The following is a 23,437-nucleotide window of genomic DNA, read 5'->3' on the forward strand; positions in this document are numbered from 1 at the left end:
GGAAAGTCACTTCACTGGGCTATGCTTCTGTTGCACCCTTGTGTGAAATGAGGTTTCACCCTTGTGTGAAATCAACCCTGGCATGATTGGTATGAAGGTTATAGGCAACACATATGAAGTTAAGATGTGGCCCTACATGTAACAGATGATCAAGGAATAAGGGAGGGAGGGAAGCTCTTTCCATCCTTATTTTGCTTTCTCTGGGTGCTCTCTGAAAAGGACCTGGCAGCCGAGGGTATGGGATTCCTATGTGCTGATACTCTAAATTGGTCTTCTCAGTCTGACTATAATGCCCTCCAGGCCTGTCTCATTTTATAAAATTCTCAGTAGAAACCAACCTCTGAAATAACTCTGAAGTAAAAACAAACTGGCTAATATACATCCGGCTAGCACACAACAATGATTGGAAAAAAATCATGTTGTATAACATCTCAATTAATCCACACAATCACAAGCATTTTTACGAAGCTCTGTGAATTCCACAGAAAACCTCTGAGGATGTATCAAAACTGTCTGGGAATTACTTATAATGATATTTGGGGTGATCTGTGTACTATGTTGCAATGTGAGCAGAAAGTTGGTCAATACTAAGAACACAGCAAGCTGGTGTCCTACAGGCCTAATTCCAGTAGGTACCTGGAATTAGCATTGTTGAAGGTACCTGGATCTGTCCAAGTTTGGAGTTTTCAATTGCTGACACTTGGCATATTTCTCCAAGAATTCTTGATGTTGATTTGGTTATACAATAGCTCCTCTGTAAGTTGACCACCCAAGGGACTGTAACAAGCTGGTCAACGTAATGGAGGGGGTCAGCATAAGGAACTAGACTACTGCACCATATGTACACGTGGGGTGTGTCTAGTTCCATGAAAATTTGGTCAACTTAAGCAAGTGGTCAATGTGGGGAGATGGTCAACTATTAGAGGTATTATTCTTTCTATTAGAGGTTCTATTCTAACTATTAGAGGTTTCTCTTTCCTGGCTTTTAGGATTATGGAACAGTATGACACTGATGTGACAGATGTTTTTACATATTCAAGGGCCCTGAAAAATGAGAATCTAGCCTAAAACTGCCTTGGCACCTCATATGATGTTAACATAGAAAAGAAAAAAGGAAACAGGTTTAAAGACCTGCGTACAAATAAAGGAAGTTAGATTTGCATTCTCTGTTGAATAACGATTATGACAACTAATAGCTTACCAAATCTGACACTGCTATAAAGTCATTTAATCCTCGGCAAATTTTTTTTGCACTTTGATCAGCATCCCTGTTTCTCAGGTAAGAAACTGAGGCTCAAAGGAGATTATAACTTTCTCAGTCAACAGCAGGCTGGGATCCACCACAGCACCCCAGTACAGAGTGTGGGCTCTCAAGTACCATGCTTCATCTTTCATTATTTTTCATTAAGTTTACCAGGGCTTTTATTTATGAGACCAGATATCTTATGCTTTGGATGACACTGTAACTTGAATGATTTGATATCACAAAAATGTAATAAAATTAAAAGGCCTATTAAAAGGATGGACACTGACAGCTCAGAAAATAAGAAAGAAAAGTTAAAAGTTCTCATTTCAAAGCAAGGTAAAAAGAGACATAGTGATGTCACTCCTGAAAACATCAATACGCATGTGGCCCTGCCACAGGGGAAGGAGCTAGTGGAGTTTGGGAGGGATGTCTCAGTGGAGAAGGGATACCACCACTTGGTTTGTAGATAAAAGGAACTGCACAAAAGCCTAAATTTCAGCTCAAAAACTTCTCAGGTGCCAAAAACCTGCTGCCTCCCCTATGTCAGAGGTAAAGTGGATTCTGCCCCTGCACCTTTTACCCTGGCAGCATCACTGTACTGGCTTAGGGACTAGCAAGTCCAACAACTTGCTCCCTTGACTGGCTACCCTGTTACTCCTCTAGAGTAAAGGGCCCAGACAGTGGGTTAGGAAGTCTGGAGAGTCATGGATCCCTTACAGCGACTAGATCATTCAGGTCATTCATCAGACTAATCAAGTTCAGTTTCTTATCCAACCTGTAGGGCCCAGATGGAGGCATCAAGAAGCAGTAGAAAGGGTTCTCTTCCAGGAGCCGAGAAAAGTCCACTTTGTTCTTTAATATTAACTAGCTATATAACCTAGATCAGGAGTTGGCAAACTTTTTTTGGTAAAAGGCTAAGCAGCAAATATTTTAGACTTTGTTGATCATATAGTCTTTGTTGCAAAAATTCAACTTGGCTATTCAGATTATAGCCTAAAACTTTATTTATGGGCACTGAAATTTGTATTTCATATAGTATCAACATCAAAAATAGTATTCTTCTTTTGACCCACACCCACACCATTAAAAATGTAAAAATCATTCTTAGCACAGGGGCAGTATAAAAATAGGTGGCCTTAGTTCCTGGACCCTTGTTAAAGACCAATGGATCAAACCTTTAAGGCTCAGTTTATTTACCTGTAAAATGGGTTAAGTATACTTTCCCTGGCTATTTCATAGTATCAGATAAATTCTAATGTGGGGCAAATACACAAAAATATTTGCATTTATTTTAATTTTTATGCTTATATAGTAATCCTTACAACAACCACTTGAGACCTTTTACAGATAGACACAAGAGATGAAGCAATTTGCTCAAGATCATCACTTGGTAATAGGATGGGGGAGTGGAAAAGGGTGAGGTTCCATTTCCTCTCCTGCAAAACAGTAAAGACAACAGCCAGTATTCTGAGTGGCTGCTGTGAGAATCAGCAATCATGACAGGAGTGCTGCACACAGGAAGCTCTCAAAGAATGGTAGTGCTAATTTATTATGATTACAGAAATCTAGAAATGAAGATCAAATCTCTGGCTTCAAATCCCATGAAGAACATGCACTTTTCTGAAGTCATATTTAGGTAAGATCTTTCACTGCAATTGCTCAGCTCATTATTCTGAAGTTACCAATATCTTTATCCTATCATAGAAATGAACATAGGTCAGTCAGGAAAACCATTCCTTAGTTATGAAGAAAAAAACTACAATTCCCCCTTAATTTTAGTTTATAAAATCTTACTTTTTTAGTATAAAGGAGCATAAAGTTTCATGCAGGCAGTATACAGAGTAAACCGCAAACTCTGAGACACTAAATGTATTAAAATTTCTAGCTTATTTAAGTACTATCAACTATTTAAAAAAACAATCATTATCCTTATTGTTAATATCCCCTAATTACATTAGTTTGTGTAAGACTTTTTTTTGGAAACAGTTTCACTTTCTCTCCCTCAGTGGTGTGCTGTGGGATCACAGCTCACAGCAACCCCAAATTCTTGGGCTCAAGTGATTCTCTTGTCTCAGCCTCCCGAGTAGACGGGACTACAGGCTTCTGCCACAACACTCGGCTATTTTTAGAGGCAGGGTCTCACTCTTGGCTCGGGCTGGTTTTGAGCTGCCACGAGCTCAGGCAATCCACCCGCCTCAGCCTCCCAGAGTGCTAGGATTACTGGTGTGAGCCACGGTGCCTGGCCGAGGCTTTTTTTTTTTTTCTGATCAGGTTAATCTTATTTATTTATTTATTATTTATTTTTGTTTGAGATTCATTGAGGGTACAAAGAATTAGGTTATGCTAATTGCATTTGTTAGGTAAAGTCCCTCTTATAATTGTGTCCCGCCATTTTTGGTGCATATTTGGCATCTGTTTTTTTTTTTAATCATATTTATTTATTTATTTTTATTAAATCATAGCTGTGTACATTAGTATGATCATGGGGCACCATACACTTGGTAAATAAAAACAAAGCAGGAAGAATCACGCTACCAGACCTCAGACTATACTACAAATCAATAGTGATCAAAACAGCATGGTACTGGAACAAAAACAGAGAAGTAGATGTCTGGAACAGAATAGAGAACCAAGAGATGAATCCAGCTAATTACCGTTATTTAATCTTTGACAAGCCAATTAAAAACATTCAATGGGGAAAAGATTCCCTATTTAACAAATGGTGCTGGGTGAACTGGCTGGCAATCTGTAGAAGACTGAAACTGGACCCACACCTCTCACCATTAACCAAGATAGACTCTCACTGGATTAAAGATTTAATCCTAAGACGTGAAACTATAAAAATACTAGAAGAGAGGCTTTTTTTTTTATAGAGACATGTGACTGTGTCATCCAGGTTGCAGTGCAATGGCACAATCATAGCTCACTGCAGCCTCGAACTCCTGGGTGCAAGTAATCCTCTGGGCTCAGCCTCTCTAGTAGCTGGGATTATAGATGTGTGATGCCATGCCCAACTTATGTGAGTCTTTAAAATCACTTTTGATTCTTCCCTTTCCACATCCTAAACTAAGGATTATTATAGACATATATACACACCTACCACACTTGGGAAATACAGCATGTAGCTCGCTGTCATCTACAACTTTGATGTATGACTAATTCTGCTAAATGACCATATGACAATTTTCTTGAACTTTAAAGTATAAATAATGAAATCTAGAAAATTCACTATGAATACATGCAACTCAAACTAACTACTGGGAGGTGATAAAGAAACTGATATCTTTTTCATGTTAAAGCCCTAAACAATTTTTAAGAGATCATTTTCACACCATCTTTGTACTTGGTTCTGTTGGATCAAAACCATATTTTGCCTTTCATTAAATGCTGATCTATATTTCCATAAATAATTATCTCATAGAGCAACACAAATTCGAAAATAAATATTACCGTCCCCACTAATTTCATCTGCAGATCCAGGAGGCATGCAAAGAAAGGGGAACAGGGAATGGAGGGAAGGAGAGAGAGAAAGGAGAAAAGGGGAGAGAGAGGAAAACACACTATTAAAATGACAAGTAAACCAATGTGTAAGAAAAATTAAAACATTACCCCCCAACATCTAAATTAAAAGATCGAAGAAAGACTATAGTAGTAGTATGTTTACTTGAATTTGAGGGCATTATGCCAAGTTTTAAGTTGTCAACACATTTACACAAACTCACACAGCAGTACTGTAGAGCTAACTGGATTTTAACACACTAAACAAAATTAATTTCATTATCTCTCACAAAATTAAATTTAAAAACAGTTTCTACCTCCCTCGAAGAGAAATTTGTGTCCCTTTAGATAAAAATGCAAACAAGCTAGTTGGTTAAATGATAACCCAGGACATAAGTCCTCAGTATGCCTATGACAAGGTGCTGGTGGGACTTAACTGCTACTTGATGGGTGGAGGCCTGGGCTGCTACTATAAACCATGGGGAGTTTACAGCAGACTTGAAGCTCTGCTGACAATTAGGATTCCCAATAGAACAATAAATTGTGTTCCAAAAAGACTCGGGAAATTATTATTCCAATTATTATAAATTTTTTGTTCTCTTAGAAAACTTTACAAATGGCATAGCTGCCTTTCCTATGCAGCCTCCCTATATATCTGTACCCAAGGCATGAAAAGCAGATGACTGGGGTTCACTCTGACCATTCACCTTCATTCAATTGCATGCTATATTAGGAAATCCAACCCCCAACAGAAAACAGACAACACAGATGAAACTGAAAAGGTACTTCTTGTCTTGTCATGCATTTAAAATCCAACAAACAGGCAAACAAAAAGTATTCTATTGAGAGTAGCCCAAAGATTGTCAGACATAAAACCTTGCCCCCAATTATTGCTTCTGAATAATGAACAGCGCACACACTAATATTCAATAAAGCCATGATCTGTATGGTACAATCTATAAGCATCTAGTTAGTTTCCTGGGGATGCTTTGATTAATTGGACAGCCTGTGCAAATATGAGTTCAATACCCGTAGAAGAAGGTTCATGGGAACAGAAGACCAAAGGAAGAAAGCGCCTAGCTTTCTTAACTTTATGTTGGCAGTGACTGACTCCTTTACAAAGAGGCAAGAAGAGGAAAGAGAAAAATAGAAACAAATTATTTCAATACAAAAGACAAATTTTGTTACATTTTAAGGCACATCTATAAAAACAGACAAAATTGCTTTTATCTGGCTACTAGCACACCTATTTTTTTTTACTATAATTTTGGGTTTTTAAAAAAATATACAAATATTTTAAAATGTAGTTTCCTATTTTAGCAAAGATTAGTAACAGATACACAGACAAGGTGTAATGAGACTGTCCCAGCTTTGCTGAGGCAGGCAGTTGAAGGTTCAGATATTTTTACAAGTAACAAGACTGCAACAAAATGAAACAAAAAACAAAGAATTCAAGACTCTTGTAAACACTTAACATTCAACCACAAAGAAAAAAAACGTAGTAAACTTGGCAGATCTTGATCTGCAAAAGAGTTTTATGAGCAATTCCTGCTCACCATCAACAAAGACACAGACTCACTTTGAGCACACCTTCAATAAATTACCTTAACATCAAACTGGTGGTGAGGAGGTTTGACTTACAAGGGTTGCAAAGTCTCCGCTAGCACCATTGATTCATTTGCTTGCTCTTTCACACACTCCAAACTCATTTGAAAGTCAACTCTATTTTAGGCACTGGCTGGGTGGACAAGATACATCTCAGCTGACACATACAGCACAGTGAGCAAACGGGCAAGCAACAGTTACAGTTACAGCACAGTAATGGCAACAGCGGCCATGTGTCAAAGCCAAGTCTAACCAAGGGAGACGGCCTTTTAGATGCAGCAGTCCAAGACAAGTGCATGTGCGAGACACAGGCAGGAAGCCACCCTTCACAGAAAACTCACAGGATAACCAGGAAAGATCAGGACCTCAAGTGTGGGCCCAGAAAGAACAAGGGTCATGGTTCTTTGGCCATCAAGATGGCAACAATTTCATTGACATTATCAACATATTAGGAGCAGGAATTAGAAGAACTGAAATGTACACTTTAGTAAAATTTTATCAATGGTATGTTTTGATTCCAACAACATTTATTGACAATTTCTGTTTCAATGCTGATTTGAAAAGCCAACTTTATCACGTATAAATTTCTGGACTTCCTATGTGATGGCCATTGAGTAAAACTCTCTCTGGTCTGCCTGTTAAGACTGGCCCGACTGAACACAGTGACCGCACTGCATGAGGCTGGATGGGATGCTGGTAGGGGGAAGAATCTTAAAATGCAGTCAGATCCCTGGTGGGTGAGCGTGTCTAGAGGGAAGTGCCAGAAGAACTGAGTTCTGAGGTTCATGAAGCCAGACAATTGGCCTGTATGAGGGAGTCCGAAGAGCTGAGCTGAAGCAGTGCAGTTTACCTAGTCTGTTCAGCCTCCCCTACACAGCCTCCATGATTATCTAGTGAAGGTTTCACCATGATTGTGAGGATGTTTGTCTCAGAAGACTTGGGGGAGGTGGTCACATACAAACAAGTACTGTTAGAGCAAAGGTTACCTTGATGTGATGATTCTCTTAGATATTTTGTTAGGGTAAACTTACTTTTATTACTGTATTGTTAGAGTGAAGGTTGCTTTTCTGTCAGATAAAGTTAAAATTTTCTAAGTTTATTTCCTTGTATTTCATTATAAAAAGTATTGAAATTACAGTGCGGCAGAACAGACTTGAGAGGCTACTTGTTGCCGTTCTCCAGAGTCACGGGCCTTAGAGTAACACTTGGTGGACCTAATCCCCGTCTCTGCATTTGGCTGCCAGTGACAGGTGGCCAGACCCTCTTCATTTGGTAACACTCAGACGTGAAAGAGACAACAGAGGTGATGTAGGAAGAGCACCATATCCTAGAGCAGAAGGCAATTCCAAGGAGGAGCCGCAGCAAACAGCAATTACCTCTTTCATACAGAGTGTGCTGTAAGGGACCAGGCAGGGTGGGGGAAGTAGGGTCAGAAGGGAGTGTCGTTTCTTTTCTTTTTTTTTTTCTGGAGACAGCCCTCAGTAGAGTGCTGTAGCGTCATAGCTCACAGTAACCTCAAACTCTTGGGTTCGAACGATTCTCTTGCCTCAGCCTCCTGAGTAGCTGGGACTACAGGTGGCCCCCCAAAAAGCCCAGTTATTTTTAGAGATGAGGTGTCAGTCTGGCTCAAGCTGGTCTTGAACCCATGAGCCCAGGCAATCCACCCACTTGGCCTCCCAGAGTGCTGGGATTACAGGTGTGAGCCACCATGCCAGGACGTTATCTGAAGGGGGTTTCTAAAGGGGAGGAACCACAGTATGTGATATGCTAATGAGAAAGATCTAGCAGAAAAAAAAACAAACCCTAATAACAGAGGAGCAGGGAGAATTCATGAATAAGTAAAAAGTGACAGAAGCTGTATTGGTGAGAAGTTAGTTAGTCAGGGACAGTTCATCTACTGTCAGACCAGGGCAGGTGGGGCTTACGGCTATAGACGCTGGCAGGTGGGTCAAGGTGGGGGCAATAGCTCTCTTCTGTTTGTAAATTTTCTTAGTGAAACTGGAAGCAAGTCATCAGCTCACAGTGAAGATAGTGGAGAAGGTGCTAGAGGTTTGAGAAGGCTTGAAGTGGCCATGGGACTGCTGGGAAGGAGATTAGACAGGAAAGCCCCCCTGCAGAGTGGGGTCAGGAATCAAAGTGAGACCAAAGCAGCATTGCTCTGTGGTTTTGCTTTAAGGTTCAGCTACAGGAGGGCAGATGTGAAGTAGACAGAGCTGGATTTAACCAGGCTGCGTTTTTCTGCAGGGGTGTGTGCTGGGAGGGATGCAGCACTGATCAGAGTGTCAGGCATGTTCAGAAATGTGTGAAGACACAGCAGTGATAAGAGAAAGTAGACAAGTGGCAGGGTCCATGGCCTGGGGATCCTGGTTACAAGAGAAAACCAGCTTCAACACCCTACTCTGAGCTATAAAAGTTACTGATCATCTAACTAGACAATCACATCAGCCCAGCTTCCCCTAGTTCCTGTCCTCTGGTTTCTGTGTAAAAGCCATCACAGCTGTGGGCTGAAGACAAGTGGCTCAGGAATGTGGGGACCCTGCTGGGTACTCTATGCTTGCTGCTGAGATAAGAGGGTTAATGATAGATAGTGTCCTATCCTTGTGACAAAAGGCTTAAAATGCAAAATTAGTGTCTTACGACTTAGGACAAAGGCTTTTTTTTTTTTAAGAGACAGAGTCTTACTTTGTCGCCCAAGTGGAGTCACAGCTCACAGCAACCTCCAGTTCTTGGGCTTTGGTGATTCTCTTGCCTCAGCCTCCCAAGCAGCTGGGACCACAGGCACCCGCCACAACACACGGCTACAGTTTTTTTGTTGCAGTTTGTCCGGGACTGGGTCTGAACCCGCCACCCTTGGTATATGGTGCCAGTGCCCTACTCACTGAGCCACAGCTGCCATGTAGGACAAAGGGGTTTTTAAGATGTGTAACTAAAATATAATAACTTTAGGAAAGGGTGTAAAAAGAACTCTGTGAAGTATTCTCCAAGTAAGGTCAGATTTGAGAACAATCTGCCTGTCTTCCTAGGATTCTGAGTCTTGATTATGAAGGACAAGTTTAACCTATGTGAGTGTCTGACTCCTGGTTCACGCACACTGGTGGGGTCAAAGGATTGTTGGAGTTGGGTACTCAAGGACTAAGCTATAGAAACAGGAGGTGGCGATTGGAAAGGGTTTTCTTTTTTAGAGACAGAGTCTCACTTTGTCGCCCTCAGTAGAGTGTCATGGCGTCACAGCTCATGGCAACCTCCAGCTCTTATGCTTAAGCAATTCTCTTGCCTCAGCCTCCCGAGTAGCTGGGACTACAGGTGCCCGCCACAACGCCTGGCTATTTTTTGTTGCAGTTTGGCCAGGGCCATGTTCGAACCCGCTACCCTCAATATATGGGGCTGGTGTCCCACTCACTGAGCCACAGGTGCCACCCGGAAAGGATTTTCTTAAAATTGAAATAGCGGACTTAACAGATGAGATGGGGCACCACGGTAGTGAGTGGATGTCAGAAGTGGAGGGCAGGGCCACTGGAAGAGTCATTGTAACGAATACTGAAACCCTTCCGACACAGCAGAGGAGACAGTGAGCTGGGTGCTCAGAAATCTGAGGAACACAGGAAAGCCTCATTCTGATACATGAGATTCAAAGCTGGCGCTTCTGAGAGAGAATCATCTGGAAGAGGCTGTGAGAAGCAGGGAATACTTCATTTCCATTCCTAATGGTGCCAGTGACAACAAGGTTACATGGGCACCACTGCCCTCAAGGTCAGAGACAGTTTTGGTTATAGGAAAGTGATGAGAAGGTTCAAAAAGGCTGTGTGGGATTTACAAGAGTCCCAGAAGACACAAGTAAAGAGTTTTAGAAGTTAGGTATGAATAAGAGATGAAAACAGCAAAGGGGTTGTGCAAAAAAAGTATGGGATTGATGTGAGAGTTTGGGGCTTCTGGAAGAATATATATGAATAGGAACAATACTAAGATATGTCCAGAGGATGAGTACTCTCCTTTGACCACACCTCTCAAGTGTTGGGGTTTGGTGCTGATAATGTTGAATGCTACCTGAGCTCTGTATTCCAGGAAAAAGGCCTTTTCTTTTACTTCGTTTCCTTCATATTTTCTGCCACAGAGTCTCACTCTGTGGCACAGGCTAGAGGCCCATGATGTCAGCCTGGCTCACAGCAACCTTTAACTCATGGGCTCAAGTGATCCTCCTGCCTCTCAGCCTCCCAAGTAGCTGGAACTACAGGTGCTCACCACAATACTAGACTAATTATTTCTATTTAGTAGAGATGGGGTCTCTTGCTCAGGCTGGTCCTGAACTCCAGAGCTCAAGGAATCCTCCCACCTTGTCCTCTCAGAGTGCTGGGATTACAGGGACAAGCCACTATTCCAGAAAATGGTCTTTCTAGAAATCATTCAACCTGGGATGGTCACAAGGTAACCTCCCATTCCAACAATTTTTCTTTTTCTTTTCTTTTTGACGTGGAGTCTTACTCCATGCCCTGGGTAGAGTGCCATGGCCTCATCATACCTCACAGTAACTTCAATTTCTGGGGCGTAGGCAATACTCTTGCCTCAGCCTTTCCAAGTAGCCTGCCACAAAAACTAGCTGATTTTTCTACTTTTAGTAGAGAGAGGGTCTTGCTCTTACCTGGGCTGGTCTCTTAACTCCTGAGCTCAAGCAATCCATCTGCCTCAGCCTCCTGGGATGCTGGGATTATAGGCATGAGCCACTACACCCCATCTCCCAACAATGTTTTAAATCCACAAATTTACAATGATGTTTAAAAATGAAAATGTTAAAGAACATCTGGCTAGTGAGGTAAAACTCATTATTTTACAATTGATAAATAAAGGGAGACAGGGGTAGTTTTCCTGCCCTTCCAGCAGGAACTGTTCCCTATGGTGACTAAACAGCTGACAAAGAAAAAAAAAAGTCTTCAGAATGTGAACTAAAATAACTAAGTCCCTTAGCAGACTGGACCTGCTCTTGGCCAATGGGACCCCAGAAAACCCTCATCTTTGGAGATTTCTTTTGGACTAATGAGATGCTAAATCATTAATAGGCCTAAGCCTATAGGATAGTGATTTTCAACCCATGTGCCCTGAAAATTTTTAAAAATTATTAATTTATTTACTTTAGAAAGAGGTTCAAAGCACGGTAAGTATAGTCTGTTCTTTTTTTTTTTCTGTCAACATAAGCGTGTCCTGTAAGTTTAACTATAGGTTCAAATGTGCTGTGAGGTTGAAAAACTCCGCTATAGAATTTAAACCACACCTGCAGGCCATCAATTTACTTAACAGATCACTTGAATTTCAGGTGACTTGTCACTGATTAACAGATATTCTTATTGTAAAACATTCCAAGACTTTACACTAAGGTTCACTTCTTTAACCAATTATAAATCAAAGAATCTTTAAACCCCACCAATCCACCTATAACCTGAATCCCCCACTTTGAGATGTCTTTTCAGGCTAACCCAATGTAGGATCCACATGTACTGACTTAAGGTCTTCGAATGTGCACTTCCATCTCCCTGACGCATGTAACCACACTACCCTGGGCATGTTTTCTTAGGACCTCTCGAGACCATGTGCTGTGGGCCAGTCACATACATTTGCCTCACAATAAACCTCTAATTTTACAGAGTTTGAGGTGTTTTTTTTTTTGAGATAGAGTCTCATTATGTTGCACTTGGTAAAGTGCCGTAGCATCACAGCTCACAGCGACCTCAAACTCTTGGGCTTAAGTGATTCTCTTGCCTCAGCTACTTGGGACTACTGGAGCCCGCCACAATGCCCGGCTATTTTTGTTGTTGTTGTTGTAGTTGTCATTGTTGTTTAGCAGGCCCAGGTCAAGTTCAAACCTGCCAGCCCTGAGATATGGTTGGTGCCCTAACCACTGAGCTACAGGCACTGAGCCAAGTTTGAGGGTTTTTTGTGTTAACAAGTCTTCCAACTAAAGAAAAGCAATAGCATTAATCTGATTCCATTATGTCACAAAGTATACAGCTTACAAAAATGAACTTCTTACATACCAGGCAACAATATTCTAAAATTGGGGCAAGTTTTATTTATTTATTTGAGACAGTGTTCCAAGCTGCTGCCCTGGGTAGAGTGCCATGGGGGTCATAGCTCACAGCAACCTCAGACTCTTGGGCACAAGCAATCCTCTTGCCTCAGTTTCCCCCCTCCTTATTTTTAGTAGAGATGAGGTCTCACTCTTGCTCAGGCTGGTCTTGAACCCATGAGCTCAAGGAATCCACCCTCTCTCACTTGGCCTCCCACAGTGTTAGGATTACAGGTGTGAGGCAACGCACCAGCCTTTTTTATTTTTTAAGTTCTTAAAAGATGGCATTTAAATGTAGCTTTCAGCAGTACACAGAGACTGCCTAGGAAACCCCAGCATTATCAATGTCAAAACTAGTGTGTGCCTGGGAGCCTAATTCAGCCAAACAAACCCGTTCCTACCTCCTCTTCTCCTAAAAGACAGACACAAAGTACCTGCCTAGCCTTACCACCCCCACAAGTTCTTGCCAAAAGCCCCTAACCAAGCTGTGGGATTTGCCCACCCCCTACTGCCCCTGGCACAGACACCATCTTTGCACTGCTCATGGGGGGGTCACCCTCCCCTTTCAGTAAACCTGGCCTGAACATCTCTGCTGCCTCACTTCTGGGCCCACTGTTTTTGTTTATACCTTTCAGTGTGTAAAACCAGATGCAAGAAACTCTTTAAACTTGAATGCCAGGAAGACTTCTGAGTTTTAATGGAAGAATCAGAATTGAGTCAGTACTAGGCTATTCCTGATAAATGGGAAAAACTATAAATGCATTCACACTCAAACTCTTTCAGAGTATTACTCCCATCCACACATCGTCTAGGTTTTGGAAATGAGTCTAAGAGAACGAACCTTGGAGTCCAAGATCTGATTCCATCAGGCTCTCTATTCCTCACTAGCTATGTGAAACAGGTCAAACCATTTCATCTCTAGGAGTCTTAACGTCCTTACCTGTAAAGTGGGAATGTAACTGGGTTTAAAGAATATAATGCACTTGGAATTGCCATGCATAATCTCTGAGCCTCATTCATATGCGAATAACTACTTGTATTCACAAAGCAGTGACACAGCAATGAATGAAAAACAGACCTCGTGTGTCACAGTGCACAGGACAAAAGATGCAGTGATTACTAGAGACGTATTTTACAGTTCACAAACCACTTTGCATCTATAAATGGGTTTTAAGAATTTGTAATGAAACAGCTTAATAAAAACTTATTTTGTTAAATGTTTTCATAAAAGTTTGGAATAACTTGAAAAATCTAAAAGCAATCTTATAGGTAGTATAAGGAAAATTACACTGCATGATAAAGAACAAAAATAATCTGTTATAAATTTAATATTTAAAAAAAATTTGCAATGTATACTGAAAAAGTATCACAAAGTGGTACAATTATCTTTTTGCATAAAGATCTTGGAACAGACTAATCAAACATATCTACTGATAGGTGAAAAAGATCATAGCAGTGGTTTTCATGACACAGATGGAAATAAGAAAAGCCATAGTAGACTCCCCAGTCCATTACATATGACCCAGACACTTGTTAAGAGCCACACACAGTGTAATGGCTTTATTGTTACGGGTTAAGGGCTTGTTCTTTAAACAAAAGAAAAGAAAAGAAAACAAAATGAAATAAAATCCAAAAGCCAACCTAATAAAAACAAACAAAAAGCCAGCACTTATGTCTTCAACACATTTCAAATTCGGCATTCCTCACTGATTAGCTCTGTGTCCCCACAGGCCTCATTTCCTGCTTTGTGACATGACTTGCAGATCTTATGACAAACTGCAACACTGGCCTCTTTGATGTGTTCTAAGTTCTAACCTGAGCTCTAGAATAAGTACAAGCTTCCTAAAAACTTGATAATTAGGCTTTAAGAAAGAATTCTTTAGGTTCTCAGAATAGTATGTCCAAGGAAACATACTTTTGTGTTTGTTATTTTTGTAAATCTGTTAATCTTACTCTTACTTCTATAGTAAACTTTGTTTGAATTCCAAAGATAAACTGTCCATCTCTCCAACGCCAAGTGTCAGTGTGATCTTATTGAAGACGATCTCCTATCTACCTCTTCTTTGCAATGAACTATGAACGACGACTGGCACATCCTCTCTGGAATGTGAGGATATTGCTTTATTTGCCAACTAGAGATCCACGAAAATCTGCAAACTGTCCCAAACCTCACTCTTCCTACTGGCCATCTGTCTACTCCCTCCTCAATACCTCCTAGCAAAGAGTCTAGAACAACTCACAGTGACACACTCACAGGGCATCCTCCGAGGGCTCCAGGGACTCTCAGCGTCACTGACAGCTCTGGATACTTCTGCCTTTCCGTTTTCTGTCCCCACCACCTGGAATGCACTCCTCCAGCACACCCCCACACCTTGCTCAGGTATCCACTGATTAATTCAAAACAATCACTCAGCACTTACGTCTCAGACAATAAACAGGTAAATACAACACATCTTGCATACAACAGGCTCATGGTCTAGTAGACAAGATGGTTTCTAAAATAATTACACTCACGTGAAGACCATCCACAGTGGAGAAATGTACAGTGCTCTGCACAACTCTGAGGAAGAAGAGTCCAGCTCTTCTTAAGAGTAGTAAGGGAAGGCATTTATGATGTGGTGACAGAAAATCCAGTCTTGGTGAGCAGGTATGAACTCTTTACTCTTTGGTTGTGAATGAAAATAGGAAAGCAAACAAATTCTATGAGATTCCATCTTTCCAAGTGCTGTTTCATCCATACTTGGGGTAAACTCCCTTGAACTGCTACTGGAAGGCAACAGAGTCTGAAGGGTGATGGCTGAGTTACAATCCTAGCTGCATCACAGCAGGCATTCACAAAATATTTGTTGAATGGATTAACAAAAAATAAAAAATGTATAACTAGAATAATATTAATCTTAAAGGGCTTACTAGGGTTCAAATGAGGAAAAGTAGGACAGAAAAACAAATAACTGTGGCTGTCACATGGTTCGACTGCATCCTCACTCCACTGACCTAAAGATAGAATAGGTGGTATGGGGGGACAGAGAATCATGGGGGTCCCAGGCCCTCTACCTTGGGATTTAGTAATAGCACTGGTGTTCTAGGTGTGAGCTTAACAAAGATTCTTAGCAATGTCAATTATCAGCTTTTGAGCTAAATGTAACATGCAGGCTCCTGGCTCCTAGGCTGATTAGATGTTATGTTTAATAATATTTGTGGCAGATAGAATAAGCCACACTTGTTAGTCTGATCCCCCCTAAGGACGCAGTAGATACAAAGACTGAGGACCAAGAGGACTCTAAACATTCAGTATGACATCATTAAATATCAACTGGATACTCATCATTCCTTTGTGCCCAGATCTATACATCCTAAAATGATGTTCACATATCAAAGTATTATTAACTCTGAAGAATGAAAAGACTTTGATACACAGTGACAGAAAAGAACAAGGCTGATGGAACAACTGGAGCAGAACTACAGAGATTAAAAGGATGAGGGGACAAAATCTTTAACTTTATGTGGCTGAAAAAATGATGTGGACAAGGAAGCGAGGAAGGAATGGAAAGGAGGCTATGGGCAGATAGTGGAAGGCTTTGAAGAACTGAGGCAAGAAGCCTCAACTTTGTCTGATGGATGGACCAACACTGAGGAGTTTCCGACCAGAGAACTGCTTATTTCAGTTGACAAGGTGGCAATCAAAGAATTAATAAAGAGAAAGGGCATATGAAGAGGAGAGAACGCACTAACTCTTGGTCAAAGGATACCTAGAAAGAGACAATGCGGGCAGAATCATAATTAAATTGGGGGTTGAAACCAGATAGTTGAAACAATGACTCCAGCTTTTATAGCTGTGTTATCTTGGGCAATTTAGTTAGCCTCTCTAGGCTTTTGTCTCCTAATATGTACAAAAACAGAAATTATCTTAAAGGTCTGTTGTAAGGACTAAATCAGTTAACCCACGTAAAAGAACAAAGAACCTAAGTCACAGCCTGCAACACAGAATCTACTAAAGCGCCCATTAAATGTCAGCTAATTTTCTTCCTAATAGGCTTCTGAAATAGGATGAGAACAGTGAGAACATAAAGGGGTTGGCTGGGAGAGGTAAGATCCAGAGGTGTGGTGATTATCAGTGACTACAAGAAACTGTGGCATTTAAAACCTGAACAGAGAATATTGATTAAAAGAGGTTAGCAAAACAGACAGAACAAGATTTAAGGGTTTTGTTGGAAACTATTGTTTTTTTTTCCTCTGGAGACAGAGCCAAGCTGTCGCCCCAGGTAGAGTGCTGTGGCATCACAGCTCACAGCAACCTCCAACTCCTGGGCTCAAGCGATTCTCTTGCCTCTGCCTCCCAAGTAGCTGGCACCACAGGCGCCTGCCACAACACCCGGCTATTTTTTGGTTGCAGCCATCATTGTTGTTGGGCGGGCCTGGGCTGGATTCGAACCCGCCAGCTCAGGTGTATGTGGCTGGTGCCTTAGCCGCTTGAGCCACAGGCGCTGAGCCTGTTGGAAACTATTTTATTTCATTACTTTATTAACTAAAGACAGATGTCAGAAACAGTGCTCATTAATATAACAGGACCTGTCCAGCCTGAGGTGACTGGAGAGAGCACATGGCAAGAACCACAAGGCACTTCACAGGCGGGGAAGATGAACCAGAGGGCCCATCTCAAATCTCAGACCACCTGCTGCTGCCCAGAGTTTCCTCTCTCACCTGGACTCCTAGGACCGCGGTAGATAGTGATGGCCTCTGTCTCCCCCACTAGTTCTGTGCCCACCAAGGACTGAACAAGCACAGAAACAGAGTGCTTCTTAGCACCCAATGTCATTTCTGGAAATGCAAGGCTACCCCACAAAGTCTTGAATTAGGCTTATGACGGTGACCAGCCATTCTCTAGGAACATGCTGGCAACCTGAAGCTGACCAGTAAGACCAGCCACTGTGAGGAGTGAAGAGTGACCTCTCAAGCTGTATTACTGTGACAGTACAACATACCATTTGTCTGCAAATTGACTATCTTCATTGAGTACTCTACACTGAGTATCTTCACCAAATGTATAAATACAAGCATGAATATTTCTTGAGAAAGGGCTTATGGGATGCTTTGTACAACAAAAAAAGAAATTGTATTTTTACATTGGAATACTATAAAAAGAATCTAATCATCAACCAGGGAGAACCACGAAACCAAATTCCAGGAAAAACAGACTCAAACTAAATTAAACAGGAATTGGGTCTCTTTTAGATACTAAAGTTATAAGGCAACCATTATTTTAGGACTATAACATATATACCCATATACATCTAAGAAGAGATTGTAAGTGTGTATATGGGTCTCATGTATCCATGTGTACATATATAGTTTATGTATTTTAAGACACCAACGTAGGTCCATGGAAGATGCTTTCTCTTGCCCACCTTTCCTGTATTTTCCACATTTTTAAATAGGGGAAAGGGCATATATATTTTGAAAACATAGCAAGGAAAGACCACCACATTCATCACACCAGCAAACACTTAAGAAATGATTATGCCAGGATCTTAACTATATTTTTAAAAAGCAATAGTCAAACACCAATTTTATGTTAATTGTGAAAGCTAAAAACCATTTAAAAATGATTCACGTTTCCTGAACATCAAAAATCAATAAACATATAAAGTGAATATTCTGTTAAATTCTACTGAATTGCAAAGATAAATTGTATAACAACTTCAAAAGTGAAAATTTTCACTCTAGATATGATTAACATGACATGCAAACTGAAAGACAATTTGGCATTCTATGTGACCTGGTAAGTAACCTGGTATTTCATATATTACCTCATCTAAAAAAAAAAACAAACAAAAAAAGACGTATGAGCTATAATTTAAACTATGTAATGATGGTAAAATTATACAAGTTTGGGTAGCCAGAATCCTTTATTTTTATAAGCTGTTCTAGAATAAAGCAATCATATTAAAAATAAAGACATGTCTATGACTTTGCTACCCTAGAGCCTGCTCTGTAAGGTTTGCTCCTTACAGCCCCTTACCTGACACAGAGACTGCGTGTGTCCGCATGCCTTGCTTTTCACTGTTGGCCAACCTACAACAGACAGAAGGAAAGCTGTGAGCTCTGTGATTTTCCCAGGACCAAACTATTTAGCCTCATCGTGCTGGGACTGAATTAGGAGGAGGTTACCATTTCCCAAGAAGACAAAAATTTTAATTAATTAATCTATTTATTTGGGAGACAGAATCTTGCTCTGTTGTCCAGGCTTTAGTGCCATGGCCTCACCCTAGCTCACAGAAACCTCAAACTCCCGGGGTTCAAGCAGTCTTCCTGCCTCAGCCTCCTGAATAGCTGGGCCTACAGGTATGTACCACCATACCCGGCTAATTTTTCTATTTTTTAGGAGAGACAGGGTCTCATTCTTGCTCAGGCTGGTCTTGAACTCCTGATCTCAAGTGATCCTCCCACCTGGGCCTACTAGAGCACCAGGATTACAGGTGAGAACTACTATGCCCAGGTAGAAAGACAAAATTTTAGATGAGCTATTTTCAAAAGCTAGATTCTACTTAATGCACTTAAAATAGTCAACCTGCTTTAATGCTTCTCAGATCAGAAATTAAAATAGACAACTGTAGGAATGTTGAACTGCTGAGAAAGCCGTATTGGCAGTGACTTAAAACAATGATTATCATTTAATGTGTTGTGCAGGTTAAATAAAATTTTAAATTGAAATGTGGCTAGACTGTAAAGGACTGTGCAAGAGTGATGGAGAAAAAAAACCCCACACATGGAACTGAAATTTGCTCTCAAAAATGATTTGAAATACTATAACTAGTTCTTCTTACATTTATGGCGTGTAAAAAAATCAGGAAGTACAATTATACATTATTTATAGACTGAAAAAAGGTAATCTTTTTTTTTATTAAATCATAACTGTATACATTGATATGATCATGGGGCATCATACACTCGCTTCATAGACCATTTGATACATTTTTATCACAATGGTTAACATAGCCTTTCCGGTGTTATCTCAGTTACTGTGCCAAAACATTTACATTCTACATTTACCAAGTTTCGCAAATACCCCTGTAAGATGCACCATGAAAAAAGGTAATCTTAATGCATCTGGTTACTTGCTTCATAAAATGGCTTAAGAATACTAGTGTTTTACATATTTACGCATATAAATAATGTCTTGAACAAAAGTGAAAAAAATGAAAGTACAGTCAGTTTAAAATTTTTGGAGAGCACAAGACAAAAGGAACCCTGAAGTCATTTTTTGTTTTGAGACAGAGTCTTATTGTCACCCCCGGTAGAGTGCCATGGCATCACAGCTCATAGCAACCTCAAACTCTTAGGCTTAAGCCAGGCGTCCTCAAACTTTTTTTTTTTTTTTTTGTAGAGACAGAGTCTCACTTTATGGCCCTCGGTAGAGTGCTGTGGCCTCACACAGCTCACAGCAATCTCCAACTCTTGGGCTTAAGGGATTCTCTTGCCTCAGCCTCCCGAGTAGCTGGGACTACAGGCACCTGCCACAACGCCCGGCTATTTTTTGGTTGCAGTTTGGCCGGGGCCGGGTTTGAACCCGCCACCCTCGGTATATGGGGCCGGCGCCCTACCGACTGAGCCACAGGCGCCACCCCGTCCTCAAACTTTTTAAACAGGGGGCCAGTTCACTGTCCCTCAGATTGTTGGAGGGCCGGACCATAGTTTAAAAAAAAAAACAAAACTATGAACAAATTCCTATGCACACTGCACATATCTTATTTTTAAGTAAAAAAACAGAAGAAGAACAAATACAATCACACTGCCTCATGTGGCTCGTGGGCCGCAGTTTGAGGACCCCTGGCTTAAGCGATTCTCTTGCATTAGCCTCCCAAGTAGCTGGGACTACAGGTGCCTGCCACAACACCTGGCTATCTTTTGTTGCAGTTGTCATTGTTGTTTAACTGGCCCGGGCGGGTTCAAATCCTCCAGCCTCGGTGTATGTGTTATGTTGTCCAGGCTGGACTTCAACTCCTGGATTCAAGCAATCATCCTGTCTCAGCCACCATGCCTGGCTTTGATTCCTATATGTTTGTAATCCCTAAAATCATTCCTAAGTTCCCACAACTAAAGACATTCTAAATAAGCATTATTTCCTGGCCTGATGTGGACACGAATAACCCTCTACCAGACACCTTGCCCAAAGTCAGAAGGTGTCCACACATCCTCCCCCATCCACACAGCCACATGCTCTGGTCATGCGCAGACCCTGCCTACCAGTGAGCTTACCATCCAGTGGAGGGTGTGAACAAGTAAAAAGGCCATTTTTAGAGGTGTGGTAAGTACTAAGCAAAAGGTATTACAGAAAAATACAGTAGGCTCTCCTAGCCTGGGGGCAGGGCACGGAGTGACAGGTGGTTTCCAGAGTCAGTGATGTAGGATGAGATCCGGAAGGTGAGTGCAGCTTAGCAAGGAAAGGAGCTGAGGGAAAGAGAGGGTCATACGGGAGTTAGAATACTGCCAAAGGCCTGCAGGGAAAGGAAAGGATGTCTGCACCAGTAACTGAAAAAGTTCATAGTTGCGGAAAAAGAGAGCATAAGAAATGGCAAAACCCAAGGCTAGAGGAGTTAGCAGGAACAATCATGCAGGTTCCTGCCAGCTAGGTAAAGAATGTTAGAATATATCCTAAGAACAACAGCAAGCCACATGAGAGTTTTAATTAGTTCCCTAAAGTTGTACCATAGAGAATGGAGAGGATGATCAGCAAAACTGGACAGAGGACAACTTGGTAGGAGGCATGCAGAGAAGAGTTATTTAACATGGTAGGCCTCAGATCGCCTGTGTGTACATGGCTGGCCCTTGGCTGGTGCCTGGCAACTTGAATTTTAGGATAGTTCCCACAGTCCCCTAACTGATAAGCAAGGTATGCTGTAACTAAACTGTTTGCGCAAACAATATGGTCTGTACCGAACTCCTGCTTCTGGGAGTCTAGAACTGGGGTACATACATGAGAGGCAGAGGGTGCGTATGCAACCAGCCCCCAATAAGACCCCTGGGCACCAAGACTCTAACAAAGTAGCTTGGTAGGCAGCATTTTACACACGTCGTCACAACTCATTGCTGGGGAATTAAGTGTCATGTGCAACTCCACTGGACTTCACCCAAGAGCCTTTGCCCTTTGCTGCAATAAACCATAGCTATGCTGAGTCCTGTGAGTTCCATGATCACTGAAAGTGACTGTGATATGCAGAACTTCTAACACAGTAGTCTAACAGAGTAGCCAAAATAGCTACATGGGAGGGACAGAGGGAAGATGGGGAAGTAGCTGGACCTATTTAGGATGTGGAACTGGAGGAACTGGTGATGGCCTGGCTCCAGAGAAGAGGGAAGGACAGAACAAAGCACAGGCCCAGGCTTTACCCCTTTCCCTTACTGGTCTCTAATGCTCTCCATTTCTTTTTGGTATCTTGAAATTCTGTGCGGATCTCTCTGCAAACACTTACCACACATGCGTAACTATTTACCTGTATATCTGAATGTCTAGATTTTACTTTTCCTATTTTAGTCCCCAGATCCTAGGACATGAACTATGAATATAGAATTATATAAGTTCTCTTGGTATTATGTGTACTAATCAATTCCTTTAATTTTATTATCATATCTACTATGAAATTTATTATTTATTTTTTTTACTAGTATAAAATTTAAAACATAAAAAAGTAAAAAAATTAACTTCTCGTAACTGGCTTACTGTACCCTCAATGAATCCCCAACAATAAAAAAAAATAAAATAAAATAAAATAAATTAACTTCTCTTTAATTTTCTTACTTACAAAATAGCCAGAATGATGTTTCAGGTTCTGTTTTTAAGAGATGGGTTCTTGCTATGTGGTCCAGGGGTGGATTCAAACCCCTACATGTTTAAGAGATCCTCTTTCTGTTGTTGTTGCGACAGTCTCTCCTTGTTGCCCTCGGTAAAGTGCCGTGGCATCACAGCTCACGGCAACCTCAAACTCTTGAGCTCAAGCGAGCCTCTTGCTTCAGCCTCTTAAGTAGCTGGGACTACAGGTGCCCACTACAATGCCTACCCATGTTTTTTTTTTTTTTTTTAAAGAAATGGGGGTCTCTCTCAGGCTGGTCTCAAACTTGTGAGCTCACGCAGTCTAGGATTACAAGCATGAGCCAGTGCACCTGGCCTTAAGTAATCCTGTTGTTTCAGCCTCCTGAGTAGCCAGGACTACAGGCATGTACCATTATGCCTGGCTCTATTTTCAGGTTCTTATGAAGATTAGCAATATAAAGCAAATGTTTAACAACAAAGCCTTCAAAATTGTAATTTCAATTATTCTTTAGTTCTCTTACTGAACGTAAGGGGAAAACTAGTTTCAAACTTACTGATTAAACATTAAGTACCTAATATAATTTACAACTGATGAGATTGTTTTCTAGTTCCCCAATCATATATACAAAAATTTAATTTTTCAGGAAAACAATAAAGCATAGCGATTTCCTTAAAGTTTGTAACAAAGCTTAATAACAATAAATACAAAGCAGCACTTACTTTGGTATTGATGGTAAAGCCCGTTCACCTTCTGGGGGGAGAAAAGGAAAGAGAAATACGAGGTTCTTACTGCTTTTGAAAGGTTTTTGCATAGGAAGCAGAGAATAAGTATGAGTCCTATTCCAGTATTTTGGCAAATAACCTTTTAGAGAAAATCACCAAACTACCTTAGGTTTTCATGATTTTCTTTTAAACACTCCTAACATACATAAATTGACTATTAGGTACAAATTGCTTAAAAGGTACTGCCTAATCATAATAAAGCACTAAGCGCATAAGATGGTAAAAGATTTCCTTCCCAGGAGCCTAAAAGATGAAGGATTTCTTAAGATCAAAGTCAACATTCCTTGCAAAGGACTGAACATTTACAGTTTGGTAAAAATGCTCACTAATAACACCACAGCACAGAGAAAGATGAGGAAAACAATGCCCTGGGTGTGTGCAGCTGCTGACAGAAGCCAAGGCCCCTTAGAGGCTCTGGATGGGTGACCTGAGGGAGTCCTGC

The 23,437-nt window shown here is 41.0% G+C and overlaps 1 protein-coding gene across 13 annotated transcripts in view; it reads right to left on the bottom strand.

Moving 5' to 3' along the window:
• The window catches only part of PTK2 (protein tyrosine kinase 2), a 331,183-nt gene that overhangs the window by 101,800 nt on the left and 205,946 nt on the right, over positions 1-23,437 (bottom strand). For 8 of the 13 annotated variants that reach the window (XM_053559586.1, XM_053559583.1, XM_053559587.1 and 5 more), the window contains 4 exons: positions 22,933-22,963; positions 18,424-18,476; positions 5,774-5,857; positions 4,697-4,714 (listed from right to left, as the gene is read on the bottom strand). In XM_053559586.1, the coding sequence (XP_053415561.1) occupies positions 4,697-4,714; positions 5,774-5,857; positions 18,424-18,476; positions 22,933-22,963 (186 nt within the window). The remainder of the gene's footprint in view (positions 1-4,696; positions 4,715-5,773; positions 5,858-18,423; positions 18,477-22,932; positions 22,964-23,437) is intronic. The other 5 variants (XM_053559582.1, XM_053559580.1, XM_053559590.1 and 2 more) reach the window with 2 other exon arrangements.

The sequence above is a fragment of the Nycticebus coucang genome, chromosome 13, assembly GCF_027406575.1.
Source record: "Nycticebus coucang isolate mNycCou1 chromosome 13, mNycCou1.pri, whole genome shotgun sequence".
In the NCBI taxonomy this organism is placed as follows: domain Eukaryota; kingdom Metazoa; phylum Chordata; class Mammalia; order Primates; family Lorisidae; genus Nycticebus; species Nycticebus coucang.